General features: G+C 36.8%; 2 protein-coding genes across 2 annotated transcripts; both read right to left on the bottom strand.

Annotated features, from left to right (window-relative positions):
- Window positions 1-14,775, bottom strand: LOC111593084 (RYamide receptor). The gene is made up of 8 exons (XM_023305678.2): window positions 14,313-14,775; window positions 5,108-5,298; window positions 4,474-4,676; window positions 3,189-3,337; window positions 2,489-2,610; window positions 2,197-2,423; window positions 1,943-2,134; window positions 1-878 (listed from the first exon to the last, which is right to left on the bottom strand). Exons 2-8 carry the CDS (start codon window positions 5,181-5,183, stop codon window positions 210-212), a joined length of 1,638 nt encoding a protein of 545 aa, XP_023161446.1. The 5' UTR covers window positions 5,184-5,298; window positions 14,313-14,775; the 3' UTR covers window positions 1-209.
- Window positions 14,776-20,568: 5,793 nt separating this feature from the next.
- LOC111593085 (shematrin-like protein 1) lies at window positions 20,569-22,036 on the bottom strand. The gene is made up of 4 exons (XM_023305679.2): window positions 21,911-22,036; window positions 21,751-21,838; window positions 21,394-21,687; window positions 20,569-20,687 (listed from the first exon to the last, which is right to left on the bottom strand). Exons 1-4 carry the CDS (start codon window positions 21,938-21,940, stop codon window positions 20,662-20,664), a joined length of 438 nt encoding a protein of 145 aa, XP_023161447.2. The 5' UTR covers window positions 21,941-22,036; the 3' UTR covers window positions 20,569-20,661.

Genomic DNA, 22,036 nt, shown 5'->3' with positions numbered 1-22,036 from the left:
TTCTTCTGTGCTCCATGGCCAACACTTTGACTTAAGTCTTACATAATAATACTGTACATGGCTTGCAGCTAAGGAAAGTACGCACACACACATCCACCACTCCACATATGTATGCACATCGTTCAGAATTCCCAATCAACAACATTATGTTTGCAATCACAATTCATTATTTCGAAATCACAGAGAAATTCATCGCATTTGCTGCGTATTTAGAGCGGTTGCCACAAGGATTCGCTTACGGGCTGGGAGCCAGTGCCGGCCCCACTCACAGCAACCACGTCCACTACTGGCTGCTGTACTCTTGATACTTCACTGAGTATGCAGGTTCCGTCGCATTCTGTCCGGCTACCGAATTCCTGCTCGCAAATGCAACTAAAACTTTCTCGGGATGCGGCTTTAAATAGTGCCAGCTGCACGCCCGCTCCATCCGCTGCGCCGCCAATGCTGGACGGCAACTCCTCGCTGGTTGATGGCAGCTCCATCAGCGCCAAATCGTCCTCACACTCAACAACATTCGGATGCAGCGGTTTGAAGTGATTGCGTCGCCATGGGGGCATCGTCGTTTCACTGCCCGCAAAAGTCACCACAGTTTGATGGCCATTGTTGTTGTAGCTGGTGCTGCTGCTGCCGTGTCCGTTGCCATTGAAATTGGCCTGATAAGCACTTCGCCCCAAATTCAGGCCGCTCTTGCCATTGCCGCCAGCATTCCGTGCGCCAAAGAAATTGCTGCGTATGCGCATCGACGAATTGGCATAGGTGGAGCGTATGGAGCTGGCACGCGTGTGCATCGAAAAGGTGCGCTCATGCGGTTCCAGGCTGGTCTTAAATTTACAAAAGCATGCCGCAAAACGTTTGTTAAATTCCCGCTTGAATTTTTCCTACAACAAAAGGGGATGAAAGGAAATACATTTTTTAGTACAGGAAAAAACCCAAAAACTTTGTATTGGTAACATAGCCAATTTATTTGATTTTTAATCAAATAGTATTAAGAATTTAAATCATTTTAAATCTAAAAAAAATATTTCTTTAATTCAATTAAGAAAATATATAATTCATGAGTTTTTGCTATTAAATCTTAAATTCTGATAATATGTTGATTTAATATTAAAATTTAAGACTTTAAAATTCAAATAAAGAAAAATAACAATTTAACTGTTATCTCTGATTGCAAATTATATTCCATAATAAATTACTAATATAATTTTTAAGTAAGCAAAATTCTGTGAAAATCTGTGAAAGTATTTTACCTGCCGTTTGACCGTTTATAACTATACTCAAATTTGTGTAACAAAACATGCTTCAATCATAAAATTATTATTATTTCGCTCAGATTTTATTGTCTGTGGTGTCAGCTGTCTTTTATGAAGCAATTTTGTAACCTCTGCCCCAATGCCTAATTTGCAATTTCCTCCTCAGCGCCTTGACACTTTCTGCTTAGGCCTTTGTCTGTAAAGTTTTGCCTCAAAGTATTGACGGTCCACACGTGAACAAGAAAGAGACGAATAACAAAAACATTTTTGGTCGCATTCCTGCCTATCTTCCTATCGATTTTCAGTCATGTCGCCTGCCCACTTCACTAAATAAGTGAAATATTTGCTTATGTCTCGGAGATTTTCTACATTTGTGTATCTGCCAGGATATTCGTACGTGTTTTTTGGGACTTTTTTTATTGCTCCTGGCAACAGTGAAACGTTTCATTAATTAAATTGCGTGGGTGAAACTTATAAATGCCAAAGCAAATATTGAGCTAATTATAATAGTGGGAGAAGACGTTCATTGTTTTCTGATTTTGTAAGCAAGAATAGTTATTTAAGCAGATATTGTCATGGAAATGGAAGTACTTCATAAATGGTATTCACTGCACTATATTGATTGAGGCTTACTGGCAATCACCGAGACAAACAGTCAATAGTTATGCTAGATAAAAGCATTTAGTACTCACATTGTAGATGCCGTAAATAAAGGGATTATAGCAGCTGTTGCTCATGGCCAGCCAGTCGCAGCAGAACCACACGATGCTAATGAAGTGGTAGTCGTTGATTTCCGGTATTGTTACATATAGTATATTGTAGAGCTGCAGAGGCAGCCAGCACAAGCCGAAGATGACGACAACGATAATCAGCATTTTAATGACCTGCAATTAAAGAATCGCAAACTGTATTCAAAAGTCGATTCAATTAGTCTCCTCTAACTGACCTTCTTCTTGTTTTTGAGCAGCGTTATGTCTCGCGAGTCCTGTGCATTGCCAGGCGCGTGTGTGCCCCAGAGTCGAACTGCCATCTGTATGTACACAAAGCTAATCACACAAAATGGCACCAAATATTGCACAAAGACCAGAGCGTATCGATATGCCTTCAACTGCTCGTCGGACAGGTTTTTGTTCATGCAAAACGGCCGAGTCAAATTGAAGTAGACGTCGTTCTCTGAACAAGAAAAATGTATGGCTTAATTAAGATGCTGCAGGCTCAGAAGTTGCATGTGCACATACCACGAAAGCGGTCCGTTATCTCCTCCACACGAAACGCGATGGGAAATGGCGCAGCGAATACCAGCGCCAGCAGCCAAATGCCTCCAATTATGAATTTCGATATAAACTTGCTGGGACGTGCGCTGTCGAAATGACAAACATATTTCAATAAGAGTAAGCGTGCTCTAGTAAGTACATGCCAGACTCAGGGATGGCCCTATGTGTTGCTGCTATCTGAAAGACTTCTCAATTTCTGCTAAACAAACTAGATTCTTGGTAGTATTTTTTGCTATTGACAAATGTTTCTCTAGATTAGTTCTGCTCTTAAGCTTTTTCTATGTTTCGCTTTAATTTTTAATATCTTTAAATTATTATTTTTAAAATTTTAAAATGCTTTTTTTTCATTATCTATCAACTCTTTGTAATTGTGCTGTTATTATAAAAATTATTATAAGACGCGAGTATCTAGAATTGTTTTAAATTTCATTTAAAAAAATCTTTAATCGGGAATCCTTGGCATTTGTTTATTCTATGCAAGCCCTCACAAATTTCTCAAAAGTAAACAGATTTTGTAATTGAAACTCTACTCCTTAATGCTTCTGTCATTCTGATTCTCAAACTCTTTTAGCTTAAACCCTTTTATATGCTTCCAATAAACGCGGGGTATATACCACATTTTAATGAATACAGAGTTGTCATTAAGTCATCAGTGCTGGCTTACCGTAATGGATTAATTATGGCCCGATGGCGATCGATGGCGATTGCAGTCAGAGTGAACACGGAGACGTTGACGCTGAGTGCCTGCACAAACGGACAGAAGCCGCACATAAAATACGGCAAATTCCAGCGTTGGAGGAGCGCAGCCTGGAACTGTAGTAAGCCAAACGAATAAAATATTTAATATTGTTAAGCCAGTTGTGCTCATAAAAATAGCCTAGTCTAGCATATCCACACGACTTGTAAAACATGTCCTAAGTAAACAGTGAAATTGTGCTAATTCATGTCCTGATTACAATGCTTTGTGATGCTGCGTGCTATTTGGCGTGGCCAAAGCAATTAAATCTATATAGTATAAGACTGTCAGATTGCTATGACAATTTTTGCCGACAGCGGCTGCCATTTAGCTGGCCACATAAGAAAAACATACAGCAACTTGTGTGTCCTTGAACCCTCAAGATAAAGTGTCTGTCAACTTAATTGAAAACATTTGGATGAACAGACGAATTCTGAGATGCAATTTCTTCTGTGGTCTGTCAACGTTTTTTTTTTGCTACTTTCCCAGAGAACAATTAAAATATTTTGACTTTGATCCCAAGGCCCAACAGAATTTTGTCTTCAGATTACTTAACATAAATTTAATTGCGAAATAATTGGTCGGAAATTGAGTTATGTTCATGATTTTGTAGCAAATTGTGTCTGGACACGAAATGCTAATTCCATTAAGACTGGATACAAAACTGTTTATTCCATTATACAAGTTTTTATTGGGGTAATGGTCTGGCAGCTGTTTGCGAGCGAAACTGTCAAAATTCTAATCTCAATAATGTTGAAGCGCCGCGTTTAAGAGCCGGAAATTAAATTGATGTTCGATTATAGTGAAATCGATGATTGTGGCTGTGTGGGGCATAAAGGGAATATTAACGCAGCTGTAGCAGCAACGGTAGTAGCTGTCGCAGCAGCAGCAGTCAAAAATGAAACTGGGCTAATGCCATTAAACTGATTTATGTGCACAAAGTGTTAACAGCCAGTTGAAAATCAGCGCAACTCAATTTATTTAGCATGTCCGCACGGGCATACATTACGTATACGCAATGTTTAATTAATGCCACGCAACGTTTAAAACTGCAATTGCCATAATGAAAATGTTTGCCAGCCATACCTAATTGGCCAACGCGTCTGGTCTAAAAGGTAGCCATTGTCGGTCAATATTTGCATAATTAGAATAAACGAAAAATATTTGCGTTTGTGGGCAAAATTAATTTGCAAGCTGCATTCACCAAACTCACCTGAAATGGTATGCTGAATAGTCCAATAATGACATCCGCAAACGCCAGATTCGCAATATACATGTTGGTTACGGTGCGCATTTGTCGAGTGGTTGCCACCACCCAGATAACCAGCGTGTTGCCAATCACGGCTAAAATGCTAATGCCCCCGTAGAAGATGGAGAGTAGGGCCACAATTTCCGCGGGGGCCGCGTAAAGTCGTTCTAGGGCAATTTGAAAAGAAAAACGTGAAATGAAAATGAGAAAGAGGCAAAAAATATAAGGCAAATGTCAGCAGCTGCGATTTATCCTTTCATCAGCAGCAGTCATCAATTTAATTATTGAAGTCCTTCAGATTTGAGTCTTCGATTGACATTGACGAGGTCTTATCAAGACGCTAATAATGGAATTAATTCTGTTTGAAGCAAGCTTAGGGAATTGTAAGTAATGTTTAAAGAGCAATTCATAGCTTAGGGCGAAGGCCAAAGACCAAAGCAGAATAACAGCAAAAAAAGGAAACTTGTCATAATATGATAAATGAGCAGCGCTGACAAACTTCAACATTTATCCATTAGTAAGTCTCTTCAAAAAATAAAAAATAAATAAAACAAGAAAACAAAAGCAATGCGAGAAAAATCTTGGATTTAACACTTACCAAACTCCGCCTCCTCCTCGGCGCCAGGCAGCAACTCTTCATGCACATGCTGATCGTATATTATATCGGCTTCCATCTCGTTATTATTTCTCTCGACTAAAGTGTTAACAATTTATAAGAGCTTGGCGAATTTTCGGCTAAGCCAACCACAATTTATGGAACGCAATGCATTTTATTGTCCTCGCTGTTGCCTGCAAATGGAATCACATAAAAAAGTTTAGATGGAAAACTTATTTGACACTTACAGAAAGTTTTCGTAGCCACAAATTGCATAGAGAATGGAAATTAAAATAAAATCGAGTTTAAAGTTTGCGCAACGTGAAATGAAAAGCAAACAATTATTCAAATCAACAGATTTAGCCATCAGCCAATTGGCAGCTGCTAAGAAAATATTATTTGAGCTATACTTTATGCAACCGCTGAGCTGTAAAGAGAGACAAGCACACAGGATGCTGGCATGCCGCACGGACAGCTGTCGGACAAGTTTGCTTTGCATAATTGAAACGACTGCAACTCGCCCCTTCAACACTTCACTTTAACCTTTTGTTAACTTCTACCTGTGCTTCAAGTGCTGTCCAGTGTGTTAAACAATATTTTGTTAGACATCAGAACAGTTGACAGTGATGGCCATTAAGAGCAGTTTACGCTTTTGTTGACTTGACTGACTAATAATAAAATTTGGTTATTTTATGCATACGCAAACAAAGCAACTGGAGTGAACCCTAAAGGCCAACTGCAGTCATTCTTATGACTCACAGATATACACAGGACTACATATATACTAATATAAACTCCTTATTTTACAGTACAAGCTTAGAAAATAATACATAGATATATGTGTGTGCGTGTTTACTCGGGTTCACTCTAAAAATTTGGCTTGTAATTTTAATGAAAACACATAAACTCCATTTTGTTACGGTATGTACCCCAGCTTAGGCACACACACACAGGTATACCTGTGTGAGTGTGATTTGTAAGAAGAACCAGATTCACTAAGTAGATTCTGTTGCTTTTGTTCCGGAAAATGTTGTGCTTTGTACACAGATCAAGCAATGCATGAATGGGATTCAGCTCATATCAGGGACAAGCCTTAAGGCCACTTTTGGATCAAATTGATTAAATGTAAGCGTAACACTAAAATAACCCCCATTTCGTTTGACTTTTGCAGATATTTGCGAAATTTCTTATTGTTGTCAGCCAGCTCAGTTGAGTGCGCATCAGTTGCTGGCAAGGAAAGACGTCTGTGTCAGGCTCCCACCCTTTCGCATTCGCTGCTTGAAGGTGTCGCACAACAATGCATGGTTTATAAGGAGCTAACTCATTTAACTTGATACAGTATTTCATCAGCTCAAGGTGAGCGCATCACTGAAGCCCCGAGGACTACACCTCGTAAGCGTGTGTGCATGAGTGGGCTTTGATGCTGGCTGCCAGCTGCTGGCCATAAAATTCCATTATGGCGGTTGTCAGGCAATTCGCCTTTTCATAGTAGAAAATATGAAAATTGTGGCTTTAACTTCAGCTTGAATTCGACATTATCAAATTATATAAGCAATTTGGTAGACTGTAAGAAAATGGTTTAAATTAGTCGAAAACTTGTACAGGAAATGCTCCACTGCCAAAACCTGTTAATTAGTCTAACATAAAATGTTGCCTGCTTCACGGTTATAAATTCGTCTAGAAGGCTGCCAGCCAAGCCTCCAGTAAACATTGGCTGCGTCCAGCTTATGGGCATTAAACGCAGCGTGAAAAGTCGTTAAATGCAAAAACGTGAATCGTTGAACTTTTCTGCGCCACAAAGGCCCAAAGTTTGCCAACTGAAGGACCCTCGTTAAGCTTTACTGGCACCCCGCACTTGCCACATGTATCACAACTTCTGGAGTAAATATTTGGAGAGTATATTAATAGAATATTATTGAATGTCGCATATTGAAGTACAAATATTCGTCAATAAACAGATTGGGCACATCAAAGAAAAGTACAGAGGAATAAATAAGTACTTAGAGCGTATCGAAATACCAAGCTTATGCATCAAAGAAAAGCTGTCCATAATAAAAGTTTACATTTTCATTTTCTTAAAATAGCAAATATTGAGTACGCAACATGTGAGCCGATAACGCACACAAAAATGGCCAACACAAAATATTATCAAGAGGCATCGGCAGATTTATAATGCTTTTTCGGTGTAAAAAGCTTTGTGTCTAATAAAGGCCCAACAAAAGAGTAAGCTGAGTTTAAAATTAAGCTTCATTTTCAGCAGACATTTGGTATACTGTGGAAAAAAAAATTGTCAAGCGCATTAGAAACTGCTCTTTACCGAGAGTATACCAATTTATAGATAAAGACATGAGCTTACAATATACTTGGTAGACATATGAGCTATTCAAAGACGCTCAAATGCAAACAATTGGTGCTTCGTTAATATCTCTCTGTTTCACTCTTTCTCTCTCTCTCACACATCTTTCTCCCTGCATCTTTGCACTGTTATTGTCTGCTCCTTGGGCACTCCTTACCCATTTCCATTGTCGTCTGTCATATTTTCTTGAGAGCTCAGCTTTTTTTGTTGGCGAAGTTTTTAAGCTGACAATTTGATCTTTTTGCAGCTGAGCTAAGAGCTTACCTTTAAAATTCTTAAGAAATTTAAAAGAGAATAGAAAGAGAGCATGAGCAATTGCATCTTAAATGTGTGTCGCTTAGGAGCTCCTCAAAAGTAATTTCTTTGAATTCAATAAGAAACAAAAACTAGATTTAAATATAAAAGGCAACTCCACTTAAGCCCTAGCTGTTGCGCTGCTCATCTTAATGAAAAACATGGACTAAGTAGTAAAGACACCTGTCTGCTGCTGACGTATTACAAAGGCAATTAGCTGCTCCTTTCATGGTCTCCAGAGTAACTTTTAAACATTATATTCAATGCGTGCTTAACTAGTGAAAGAACATCATCAAATATTTAGACGGCATTTAAGCACATACACACATATAGCGACCGTCATATAAATTTACTTGGAAATAAAAACTAAAACAAAGGCAAAAGTCCAATCAAAGCGTTCCAAAAAACAAAAAAATCACAAGAAAAGATAAAAAACAAACAGAAAAAGAGAATAAGAGTAAGAAAACTCGTGTTACCCAAAGGAAATTGGATGCGGCATGGGCTCAACATTTTGGCCGAGGCCTCGAAGTAAGGGCAAAACGTGCGTTACGGGCATTAAATGAAATTGTAATAAATGCGTATGTTACCCGATTGTGCTGTATATTGTCACTCCCTGCAGAGGTGGGCACAGGTCCTAAAGTTCTAATAACTTTTTCTTGTTTATTTATTTAATTATATGATTTTGATTTTACCCGGAACCACACAAGCGTGTCAAAATGTAATTAGCTGTTGGCCAGCCACACAATCCTTTCAACAGCTGGCACAACTTTAATGGACTTTTTGTGACCTTTGCCACAGGTAATTCCGGAACGAATGGGCAACCAAACCGCGCGAGCGTGCGTTATCAACTGTGCCACGGAACTTGTCTTTGGGCTTTATCAAGCGAAGCCAGCTCTTAAGTTGCTGCCACTTTATGCCAAAACACAACGTGTTGCAAAGCAACTCGTTTGCCATGCTCGAACATGTTGCTGTTGCAATCACAAGTTACCACAGTTCGAAGTATGAGTATTTTTTAGCCTTGTCTTACAGAGTTTCAGTATTTTTTGAATACGACTACTGTAGGTGTGGCAAATCGGCAATTATTTGACACCCAACAAAGTAAACAAACACAATTAATGGCTAGTTAACTAATAGGTTAAATATCTACGTCCAATGGGCAAGAGTCTTACCAGGCAAATGCATATGTCTGTCAAATTTGAGGAAGTATATATATAGACAGACGAAGTGCCCCTTCAGTAAGTCAATAGCTCCCACAATAGTAGAGCTGTCATTAGTTCTAAGTCTGCTGTGTATCTGTTTCTTAGTAGCAGAGTATAATACGCCCGATTTAATCATTTTTACCTATTTTTTTTAATTACCTACGAAAAGAAATGCTTTTGACATTCTTCAAGCGGCGACCCAAACAAAGTTTAATTAGCAATATTGTTTGTTAGCGACCGTAACAAAAAAATGTGAAATTATAATTAAGTTTGGCAGGCAAATGGTGCTGGCATGTGGGTCACTGTGAATAAAGGTCAAAGGTTAAGTATATATTGACAAATAAACAAATTTAAAATTTAAAAGAGTGTAGTTAGAGGAGTCGATGTTTTGTAAACAAAACAAGCAGACTCCAGCTTATCACGCAGCTAATCTAAGACAAAAAATAGATAAAATTTCTAGATAAATCGGTAAGTCGCAAAGTGGCATGAAGTGGCGCTAAGTGGTTTTGAAGCATCATGAAATTTGCCATGGCTCAAATCATTTTCCGACTAAAATTGGCATTTACTCTCGAAAGCTTTACCTTTCATCACAACAACTTCTTGACAAATAACAATGCCTCAGTAAGTAACTCAAGTTCATGGGAAAATTCTCTTCCTTAATATTATTTCTCCATTTCTTGTGAATGGCTTAAGTGATTCGCTGCGCAGAGCTCAACAAGCGTATGTTATATAACATATAAAGAAGGGTTGCAGTATCTGCGATACTCTAGCTTGTTATTCGCAGAAACGCAACTACAGTCTGACGTAGGAGATTAAAATAAATCTAACACGCAGTTGAAACTATTCTGTAAAACGTCAAGGAAAACTTGGGAAAATCAAAAAATAATAATATGCACACACATGAGAGAGGACAAATAGATTGAATATTGTAAGCGAATGGAAAGGGGAAGTGTCACCAACAAAACTTTAGGCCCGTTTGAAAAATGAATAAAAATAGTAACAGCAGCTGTGAGTTTTCGCACAAATTTTGTGAACGAAGTAAAATTGTTTATCTTCAGGCTCTTATAACATAAAAAATAGAAAGATTTCAGGATTGAATAAAATGTGAGCTGCATGCTTTAAGCCTTACTCGACAATCATCTATGAAACATAAATATCTTTTTCAATACAAATTTTTGTCTTTCAGTCTGCTCAGCAATCACATTTAAAATTCTTTGTTGCAATGTGGAATGGAAAATTGCTTTTTGCCAAATCATTTTGAATTAAATCAACATAGTTTAACAAATGCCTTCATGTGGATTTGGCCAATTTAGAATTCTGTATGTAACAGGAAATGAAACCAAGTTTAAGTAAGTTAAGCTCTAATAACGAGATTATAGAAAATTGACTTTGGCTGTAAGAGGATCCCAGTAAATCGAGTTAAGCAGTATATTTGAAGTAGTTAGCTTGAACAAACACACGCAATCATACTGAGTCTAGACACCACAACATTTATCTACATAAGCAAATGGGTCAGAGACGAACCTAATAAATATTTAATGCAAGAACTAATTGTTATTGGGTGACATTTCGCTTGGCTGCGATAGCAATCTTGTAATGTGAACACTGTAATAAATACATATTTATATAGTTGTCGGGCAGTTCGTCAGCGTCGCAGTACTCAAATTTTGACTAATGACTGCGACAACAGCCGCCACCGAGTAGCCGGGGCGAGGTCAAAGGTTGTATCTATTACAAATATGCAATAGAAATGAACCAAAAATCAAGTAAATGAAAGATGCCGACCTGCTTTGCAAAGAGAGCATCAATGGAAATTGTACTAAAACGAAAATGGAAATGGAACTTGTATAGGAAGCAGTTATTGCCTGATTGCAGATTTCTATGAACTCAGCTTGATTTGTTTGTAATATGAATGTACTCCTACATAACTGTTCTTTTTGAGGTATTTTGCCAGCTGCCATTGTTGGTAACATCAAAGCGAAATTCGACTCGTTGCCAAACCAACTGACTTTCAAATGCTGTCAGACTTTCATCTGCTGCTGTCTATTAAGAGTTTTTCTGACTATCTATATATATTATATAGTATCACATAGTATAGTAAAATGAGAATTTCACAGACATTTTCCACTTAACAGAAAAAATTAAAATATGCTAAACTGACTTAATTCTCATAATCTTTAAAATTCTAATAAATGGAAAAATAGAGTGCTGAAAATAGAAAACACTTATACTTATGCGAAATTAATGCAGAAAGAAAATAGCATTACTATAACGACTATGAGATACCCTGAAAAAATGATGTATAAAATATAAAGAAAATAATAGAAAAGGTTTTTTCCTTCACTTTTTAGCATCTTATAGACCACCTCTAATATCATCAATCCCTGAGTTATACGGGCAACATCAGTCAGATTGTATATATACAAATTCGATAGAGTAGCAGTAGTATTTTTGCATATACCCATCAATATCCACTGTGTATACAGGGTATATCGAAGTGAAATTATGCATACATTTGCAAATAACTGCTGTTTATAGCAGACATATTCGCAAGTCCTCCACCTTCAGCTCTTTAACATATTAAACTGTGGAGTCGCAGCTGTAGCCTAGAAACATTTACATTGCTTGAATTTAATATTCCCTTTTTAACATTTGCATGAGATATGCAAAAACTTAAAGATTCAACAAGTGGAAGTGCTCACTTACCTTCTTAACTAGATTACGAATTCAATAATCGCATATTGAAGAGTTCGCATGAACGAATTAATACAATTCGACATGGAACACTCAACTGAGATGCCACTAAACTGAACAGGAGGGAAACTCAAGATGCGTGAGAACGTAAGTTGGCTAATTAATCAGCTTACTGGTTCAGTAATTTGGTAAATCGTATTACCGATGCATAATGCGAACCGAAGAAGTTGTTGTTTAAGGATTCGCAGAACAAAGTGCACTTACACAATTTCATTATAATCTGCTTACATTTCAGCCAATTTGTGTGGAGGTAAGAGAAACTCTCTTTTTCAACTTCCATGAAAATAAGTTAACAAAATGCAAAAATATTAAAGTAAAAATAGTTATTAATAATTCATAAAGAACGTTTTTGCATATGGCTGCCATGTGTTTAAAAAGTTAAAAGTTTTACTTAAATTCATTTCATTGTAATTTTGACCAACTTTTTCACAGTCTTCTGTTAGTCGTTATGCTTATCTCATATGCCTTAAATACTTATATTCTTTTGTTTAAGTATAATATTTAAAGCATTTAAATATAGCGAAGATCTGTTTAAGGACTTCACGTGTGCCTGTTGTATTTAGCTCTAAAGGTAAAAGTTTTTCATAATTTAATTTTCTTTCGTTTTGTTTAACTTTTTGCAGTTTTTCATGAACGTCAAAGTTGGCTCATATGAAATATTCATGCCGGGCGGAGTGTTGAAATGCAGCCCAAATAAGTAGACTATGAACATTTCAAACATTTAAACAGTTGTCCAGCTTAATTACTCAAGAATATATAGGTGGACTATGAACAAATTAATCAGGTGTCTAAGCCTAATATAATTAGGTATTTCAAGTCTGTGGTCGATTCGCTATTTAAATACCCTTGGTGATTAATTATAGCTGGCAGATACTGTCATGCAGTTGGAGTTATCCCAAAATATATCTCACTCTAATTAATTATGTTTCCATGAATTGTTGAGCTTAAAGAAATTCTCAGAATTTAGTTTGCGGGTTGCTACCCAAGCTGAATTTTATTAGTTTTAATTGCTTTCGAATTGTGATAGAATTTTTTTATGTTATGATTTCAGGCACTTAACTATTATTCAAAGCAAAGTCGCAAAACGCTCCGAGCAACTTTTAATTGTCCTTTAACGAATTTAATTATGTCATGGCTTAAACAAACAATGAGAAAACAACATCACAATATGAATTGGCTTACAAACATTGTAAGGAAAATTTAAAACAAAAAACCAACAAAAAAACATGAAAAACGCATTTTCACGCCATGTTTCACAATTTAATGGCTCAATAAATTCTTTTGCCTTTCGCCTTTCGTTTTATATCGAGAGTAGGTTTACGCTATGCTCATAGCGCATAATTACAGTTCGTTGAGCGTACGTTCTAAATGTAATTATCCTAGTCTTTAATACCTTGGTTCATTCTCATGGTTCGCTAAACTATTTTAGTTGAGCTGCATGGAGGGCGTAATGAAACGTTGAACTAACGACTGGCAACAATGGCGAGCTGTTAACAAAGTAAACACTAATATTTAAAAGCAAGCAGGTAAGAATGTTCTAACCGGGCGTAGCCAATAGCAAAATACTCGCCAGCTCTTAAAGTATTGAAGATATACATAGAGTAGTCTCTAATTTACTCAAGCTACACATATCAATTACCTATTGATTGATAGGTCTATAGAGGTGTTACCCAAGGACTTGCTGAGTCGTAGAATTCTAGTAATCTAGTAAATCTGCCAAATACATTCTAATACTTTCTATATTCTCATTTTCTAAGGATTGTAAGTTTGTAGCGTGGCTGCATACAGATGTTACTACACAGAACAAATATACTCTTTACAGTGCCTACACGAGCATATAAAAGAATTCGTTGTGTTGTGGCATGTATTGATTTTGTTGCAGTCATGTAAAGAGCGTTTACATTTACCCATATGAAACAAAAAGTTTTTTAAAAAAACAATTTTCATGCTTAAATTGGCAAATGTTGCTTAATAATTAAATACATAAGAAATTAGCCTTTCATTTAAATATTTTTCTATTTAATTGAGTGCACTTTCGGCATTTGACTTTCCAACGTGGCCATCGAACAGTTTGTTTATGTTTCCGTAGATTAAAACAAAAACTTAAGCAAAATATTTATGAAAGTCCAAAAAAAAAAACAAAAAAAATTTGTTTCCGCAATTAAGTGTCTAAGTATTATTGATAAATATTCCAGTAGAATAAATTTTTCTTGCCATCGGCTAATTGCCAAACGCAATGAGAATTTTATGTATTTTAAATTAAATTTTTCTGTTGTTGTTGTTTTTATTATTATATGTTTATTTCGCTGTTTTCGATATGTGATATGTGATAGCTAAATGACGAACTGTTCGAGTGACTTAGTATGCGACACGCGCTGCTAAATAAACACAGAGTGCAAATGCATTTAATGCTCTTAATTGCAATGAAAATTAATTTGCATTGGCAATTGAAATGCGCTTATATGCCAGCAACGGAAATGCATATTATTTTTTTTATTTTTCCTATTTTTTATGCTTTTCTTTTTGGTATTATTTTATTATTAGTTAGTGAAACGCCGGGAAATAATTTCCAGTTTGTGGCGTGAAATATTAATTTGCAACTTACCCAGAAATTAATTACTGCTACGCCTTTAATTTATACAAAGTATTATCACAACAACAACACTAATAATCAAACTAATATTGTATTGCTGTTGACCAAATGCAATTAGCTTTTGGTTTGTTTTTGCGCTATTTTAGCTATAGATTTTGTTGTTTAAACGTTGATAATCAAGAGCCGCACTATCACAAATTGGCCAGCGTAAATGCCACACTAATTTTAATTGCTAGACAAGTGTGTCTATGCGTGAGTGTGTGTTTGCGTGTTTGGTTTTTTAGGATTCGATTCTATGCAAATTGAATTCCAATGCCAAACTGTTGTAGAATCAAAACAGCGGCAATAATTCACTTAGATAAGGAAACGTGTTGCTTCGTTTCTGATGTGTTACAATTTGTATTAAATTTATATATATATATATTATAAATACACGAAGCTGTCAGCTCGAACGATCGCAGCGGAGTGGCCGAGCAACCGCACAATGAAAGCGCACAGAAGCAACTGATGGCTGCGTAGCTGTTTTTTGGGCCGGCAGAAGCGTTTGCGCTCCTATTGATTCCTCGCACACAGGCGTAAGCACAGGGCTGGCGCGCGCGCACACACAGACAGCAGCAGAGGCAGTGGAATACGCATACGTCATGTGGTACAAGCAAAAGGCAAGCAAAAGCAGGTGCAGCTATATCTTAATCAATTTTCGTAACGAACACCAATAAAAATCACATTGCGGTAAACAGCAACAGCAACAGCAACAGCAAGAACAACAATCACATCTAGGAAGCTGGGCGTGTCTCTGCTTTATATCAATCGGAATATCGTGCGAAAGTCGTATTCATTTATTTATCTACCCAAGCACCCACCCACCTTTTTTATGTGCATGTTGTCAGCTTTGATTGCCCCCCAAAACAAGATAAGCAGCAACAACAACAGCAGCAACAAGAGTGACTGATACTAATAAAATTGTGTTTATCATCTATCGATGCAATCATTCGTTTATCGAATAATTGAAGATAAATGCCTCAGTGATAAATAATTCATGGATATCGGCAATTTGCCTGTGCTGTGCATGGAATATTTTTACTTAATTAGATTGTTGCCCGGTCAATCGAACAAAGATTTCAATGTTATCTGTGCGAAAGAATATAAGGTAAACATTCATTTATCTTTATGTTAGGTAATTAAATATGCCAACTACATCTATATGTTTGTTCAGTGATAAAAAATGGGTCAACACTCTCATGGATATTATTTAGGGGGTTTTAGAAGAGCCAAGTTTGCCTTACCTTTATGAAGTGGGATATAATAGAATAGTAGAGATTCAAGTAACAGCCAGAAAGCAGCTGAGGAGCAACTGTGGAGTGGACTCTTCATAGCTTAAACACAGTAATAAGCGTAGATAAGGAGAATCATAAGGTTGGCAACATCTAAATCAGAGTTTGCTTCTATGAACTCTTATTGTCTTCAGCTTATGTTTGTTGAGGATACCTTAAAGGTTGCCTAGAGTAGCAAGAGCTCACTAATTCGACCTCTAATTTGTATTATGGTATATTAGTTATATATTACAGTATTGTATAGGCTTAGGTTAATTCTTTGAAACTCAATCTCATTTTTATTTAATGAACTGAAAAATACCCTATACGAAAATTCATCTAGAGGCTAGATGTATAAATGCTAGATGTGTAAAAGTAAAATTCACTCTATCTCTGTCTCTCTCTATTTCACTCACTGTCAGTCTTTCTCACACTCTCTCCCCCTCCATCTCTTTACTTCTATCTCTGTCTCTCTTTATCTCTCTTTGTCTCTCTTTCACGTTTAGCATTGATAAACTTCAAAACACCTTATACAGATACAATTCAGTATAATTCTCTCGATTGACTCTCCACTCTCCACGATATTGCAATCATTCGGCGATTAATATGTTTTGACGGCAATCAATAAGTGTTTCAATTGACAGCCTCAGTCAATTTCATGTCCGATATCATTTATATTGATGGCCTTTTAAATGGCTGCAATGAAGCCGTCGTGGCAAATTTATCAAATGAATTGTGATCAGCTCTTGATTAAGGCAGTATCTACATGTCAATACGGCACATTTGATGGCGCCACGCCTCATTTGATATAGCTTTAAGTACTCTAAAGACATAGACAAATACGAATAAATCCAGAAGATGAACAGCGATAAATCTTTTAATATTTACGTGTCAATTGAATTAAATACAAACTAATTAAGGTAACATTTTACGCGCTCAAGCGTTCAGATTTTCTCACCTGCAAAACGAAACGCAGAAAATTTATTTCGATATGTTTTGTCTGAGTTTAAAGAGTCTTCTTATAGGCAAATACAAGTTTGTCCCAGTGCTAAGTGCTTAAATTAAATTTGAGTTTTGTTTATATATTTTAAGTATGCGCTCCTAAAGATTGCCACGCTTGTAAGACGATTTCGATTTCGTTTTCGATTTCGACTTTAAGCTGGAAATTGCAAAAGAAAAACTTTCTCAAGTTAATTTAGATTAAGCTCTCTAAATATATATAAGAGCATTAAAGTTTTAGCCTGGCCAACATTACTTTCATACTTACCTATTCTACTCTATCGATTGTTTTGACTCTGTAAGTGATTACCTCATTAACGCTCGTTACTCACTTAAAGCATTGCAATTATCTATAAATTCCGCTTGACTGCAGCTGGCGAAATGTTAATGCAAAATGAAAGCCATAGCAATAAAAAATACATAATGATAATGATTCCAATAATTTAGAGTCTGCTGTAAAGGTCTTCGACGGCACGTGCTATTGATAACGCATGTTAACTGGATGCGAATTTGATTAGCTGTTGTCATGGCGAAATGTCGAACAGGTATTTGTTTGTGCTTGTATTTATGTTTATGTCTGTCTTGGAGAGGATTATTATGTTTGCTTTTGTTATATGATAAGTATTGGTTGGGTTAAATGGTCACTCCTGTAGCAGCAGCACAACAACGTCAACCTTTGCACATGTTTTAAATGATTTGCACTAAGAAGTTCAGGCACGTGGCACCTCTATATATATGTGTTTGTATCTGCAACTCTGTCACGCCCAACTCGCGCAGGTGCTAATGGAGTTCGCATGCCATTTGATCAGCCGGCTATATAAAGCTACAGACAAAAGCAAGTTAGGCAAATTAAAAATAATTTTTTATAGAAAAATAAAAAAATTATTTAAAGTCTGTCATAAATTTTATTAACTTCTATTTGTGTGTCTATGGCAACTTGCTAGCTCGTATACTTCCGTTGCACGTCTGTCATCCTCTATGGGCATTCAACAGGTGGGTGAATTAACTTAAGAGCTACTCAAATAGCTAACAGCTTTAGCTGCAAGGACTTTCTACTTTCTACACTTCATCTCAACATCTCTTTAACAAGTTTCTAGGAAAAATTAATAAATCTCAATTGTCATTCAACTGTCCAACTTCTGCTCAAGTTTACACAATTAGAAAGGCAGGCGATAATTTTGACAGACAGCTGTCAGCAACCAGTGTGTGTAATAAGGCAAATTATTCATGCTTTTTGGCTGCTTTTACAAATGAAAATATTTCAATCAGGAGAGTGAGTCGGGAAGTTCAGACTAGACAGGCCCTGAAGCGGGCTTTTAGCTACGCTTTTTCTCATGTTTCTGCAATAAAACAGCGGCGAATAGGACAGACAAGACATGGTAGGCCCTCAGGGCATCGCTTATATATGTATATACATAAATACTTTATATCGTCATTATACAGCATTTGAAACATTTTAGCTTATTAAGATTTAACAATTGACAAAATACAGACTGGATTTAATTTTGTGCAAAAACTTTTAATTGATTATAAAAATTGTTAAAAATTTAAATACCAATAGGTATACATAAGAATAGATGAATCAAATAGATAAATCAGCAGACGAAGAGATATAAGCTCCTGTGATAGCTTATTGCGTCTGCTTGCTCCAAACATTCTACCTTCTATTACATGATACGACGACCCTTAATCCATTTAAATATTTATAGTTTTGATAAGGGTTTGACGCAATTTCCGAGTTTCATTTGCGAATCTCATGAATATTCTTATGGCTGAAAACGTCAGAAAAAAAGTAATTTCTACTAAAATTTATTTACTATGAAGGGAGCCTTCACACATACAGAAATAGATCTTCTATAATGTTTAACATATTACAAGCTTTAAGCAGTGTAATAAACAATCTTTTTCAAGAGCAATTTCAATAAACGAATGTGACAAATTCAAGACAGAAAAACCGCAGAACGGTTTCATGTTGTTGAAGTGCCTGGCAGTAGTCGAACTTTCCAAATGTTGCAAAAAGCTCTATAAATTCAACTGCAGAAGGAACTTTTGCCAAGCCATTGCCTAGTGGCTCGCCAAAACTGTTCAGTTTACATTAAAGTTTAGGTGTTGAGCTGTTCTGGACTTTAAAGCCTTGTCGATACTTGAGCGAAAAAGTTTTACTCGTCTGTTGCCCTGCAGCTAGCGCAAGAGCTCGACTGGGATTTCAATTAGAGGCGAGCAAGTTGTGTGTGTTGCACTAATAAGTGCATCGCATTTTCGAGTGGCTTGGCTTACATTTACGAGGACAGCACTAAAAATATCTATATATAGGAGTGGGCCAGGCAAATATTTGCAGTTGTTGCCGCTGAGCTAATAGACGATTAATCCAGCATATGCATTGCAGTTTAATTAAAATGTTGTTAACATTAGATTTGGACGCGTCACGACTTTAATGTCGCTCGCCAAATAAATAATTCCATTTCTTTATCATTTTATTTATTGGGCTTGCTGCCGAGCGCGTGCTCTGCGCAGTGTCAATGTTTTAATTATTTTTATTTGCCTTGAATGTGCGCGATGCTCCAGCACCAAAAATACAGAAAAAAAAAACATTTTCATTAACAACAACAAACAGCAGCAACAATAATAAAAGAGCATAGCACCGCCGACATTGCGTATGCGCAATATTTTTTGCTTAGTTCCATTTGATCATAATTTTAGTGCGCGATTTCGGCTCTTTTTATGGGCACATAAATGTTTTAAACAATCTAACGATAAATAAAATTCCTCACAGCATTCTTTTTTTTCTCTTCTTCTTCTTCTATCATTTGGCTTTTGCACATTACGTTTTTTATGAGCGTCGCGGAAGGAAGCGACGCATTCAATGAATGGAACGAGTTAGAGCAGGCGAACGAATGTGCACACATTGATAGATTAAAGAACTCAATTGTGGAATATTTTCTCGATCCGAATTCTCGCTGTCATCTGAAGCCGTAATTATTGTATATTGACTTTGGTTGTGTTTAATGAGCGGCCAATTTTGAAATGTTTTCTGTTAGTCGAAATGTTAAAAATTTGGGAAAGTTTTTTCATTTGGTATTTAAATTTGATTTTTGTATACAAAAAAACGGAAATTTTTCACCAAGTGGAGGGTATCGAAATGAACGTTTGTGTGCCTAGATACAAAGCGAAAAATCTATAATCTATTTTAATATATATATTCAGCCTGTCGTTTGCTCTAGAGCTAAATTTTAAGCTAGTAGTTCCCATTTACTAGCAATAGAAAAATATATCAAAAATATTTAAGATATTAAGTTCCTATTTCATAATTTTATAATGATAGTACATTCATTCCTTGATTCATTCTTTCAATAATTTATTCCCTCATTCATTCATTATTATATTCATTAATTCATTCTGCTTCGCTGACTTCGACTTAAACAGCTGACAAAATGTAGTTATGTGAAACAGCTCAAGCTCCAAGTTCTTCTTCATTTTGTTTTTAGTTATACTCTAAAGACAATTTCGTATTAACATTAGCACATATTTGCCTTACTTTACTATAGCTTGCTGAATAAGAAAAATTGGTTTTAGCTTATCAAGACGAAACTTTCAACTTTGTCAACACACATCGCTTAAGACAACTAACACAAAGTGGTATACAAAAGAAAAAAAACACGCTTCGTTGCATGCTGCTTACATTTTGTTTGTCTCGCCCTTCAAGTGTCGCTGGCTACAAAAGAATCAAAATATAAACATGAATTTACTTTAAGACTTTAAGCAACCATTAAAAGTAGCGATGTTTCTTTCTTTTTTATTTAATTTTTCGTTCAGATAATGCGTGTGTCAAATACGAGGGTAGTATGTAACTTAATGCGGGCTGCAATGCAATAAAGTGCATGCTAAACTTTATGTGCTTACGTTGGGAAAATGCTGCTATTGTATTGTACTGCTGCAGCTGCATGTTGTAGTTGTTGTTCTTGTTGTTGGTTGTTGTGGTGTTTGCTGAAGCATAACAGTTGCTTCTTGCTTGGTGCTTCTTGGTGGGCGTCTCTGTCTTACTGCTGTCGCCTCTAGCCGTAAATCTTGCGTGCCAAACCTGCGAATTAGAACGAAAGAGAAAACAAAAGCAAATATTTTTTAACGTAAGTTGGCAACGCGGGCGCTTGCTATTAAAGTTGTCAAAAAGCATAGCATGCTTTTAGGCTTTAGCTGAAATTCTGTACTTTGCATGCACATTGTCAGGGTAAGACAAGATGATTAAGACAACAATTACCACATATTAAGCTGAGCTACACACACAAACAAACACACATACACACATAATTATATGCCGCCGGCCTATACTTGGACTCCCATATGACACCCAGTGAATGACAAATTTCAGCGTGCAATTGGGCGTAACCCAGCCACAATTACAATCTGTATTATCATAATTGTGTGTCTGTTGCAGCTGAAATGAGACTTGTCAGAAGGCAATGTAATGTGGAATAGATTATTAAAATACTGCTTAAATGAAATTAGTAGACATTAAAGTTTTATTGCTAGTTTGATTAGCATAAAGCAGACGCGTTATATATACAAAGACAAAGCAGAGCAAAAAGCACAAAGAGATTTAACAAGCTATAAGCATTAGTCATAGCCGCGATAGCCGCCATAGTGGCTGCGATCACGATAGTAATCACGCTCTCTGGCCATCGGCAGGCCATAGCGATCGGTGTTACGGTAATAGCCATAACCCCGATAGCGTTGGCCACTATACTCTGGCTGCCAATAGCCCGAATACTGCCTTAAGCCGCCATTACCTCCATATCCTCCATAGCCGCCATATCCCGATGAGCCCAGTATATTGGTGGTTGGGTAGTAGCCGCTGTTGGGATAATAGCCACCGCCCGTGCTGGGATAGTAAGCACCACCCGTGCTGCCATAGTAACTGCCGCCATTGTAGCTGTTGGTTGGATAATAGCCAGCGCCGGAGCTTGGGTAATAGCCGCTGATAGGTCTGTTGTAGTAGCCCGTGTTGTATCCATAATTGGGATAATTATAGCCATAGTTTGGATAGCCAGAGCCCTGTCCAAATAAACCGCCCAGGTTCAACACTTAAGGGCGCAGTAGAAATTGTTATAATTGAGTAATCATTATGGCCCACAGCAGATTCTTACACTTGGCCGAGGTTTCGGCAGTCGCCAAATCGTTCACTTTGGCCACCTGTGGCTCACTCCTGGCAATGGCACCACACAGGAGCAGCAGCTGCATTAAGATTTATAACACACACTTTTAGGATTAACCGAACTCCTGCTCTTCAGATGTCTTAATACCTACCAAAAGTGGCAAACAGCGCTTGGCATACATGATGTTAGAAGTTAGGTGTAGGCAGACGAACGCACTATAGAATAGCTAAGAGACAACTGACTGAAGCAACGCTTGTACTTTAAATAATTCTGTTTC

Source organism: Drosophila hydei, unplaced genomic scaffold (assembly GCF_003285905.1).
Source record: "Drosophila hydei strain 15085-1641.00,03,60 unplaced genomic scaffold, DhydRS2 tig00000001-arrow-pilon, whole genome shotgun sequence".
Taxonomy (NCBI): domain Eukaryota; kingdom Metazoa; phylum Arthropoda; class Insecta; order Diptera; family Drosophilidae; genus Drosophila; species Drosophila hydei.
Note: the sequence above shows the minus strand (reverse complement) of the source record. Positions and strands in the feature narration are given on the sequence as shown.

Bases quoted from the DNA above. Each gene is read 5' to 3' on its own strand.
- LOC111593085 (XM_023305679.2), bottom strand. From the start codon at position 21,940: ATGTATGCCAAGCGCTGTTTGCCACTTTTG. The intron at 21,688-21,750 runs GTAAGAATCTGC...TGCGCCCTTAAG, and splicing joins TGCCGAAACCTCGGCCAAGT to TGTTGAACCTGGGCGGTTTA. The intron at 20,688-21,393 runs GTAATGGCGGCT...TCTAATTCGCAG, and splicing joins CGGCTATGGAGGATATGGAG to GTTTGGCACGCAAGATTTAC.
- LOC111593084 (XM_023305678.2), bottom strand. From the start codon at position 5,183: ATGGAAGCCGATATAATATACGATCAGCATGTGCATGAAGAGTTGCTG. The intron at 2,611-3,188 runs GTAAGCCAGCAC...TCATTTCGACAG, and splicing joins GCCATAATTAATCCATTACG to CGCACGTCCCAGCAAGTTTA. The intron at 879-1,942 runs GTGAGTACTAAA...CTTTTGTTGTAG, and splicing joins TTATTTACGGCATCTACAAT to GAAAAATTCAAGCGGGAATT.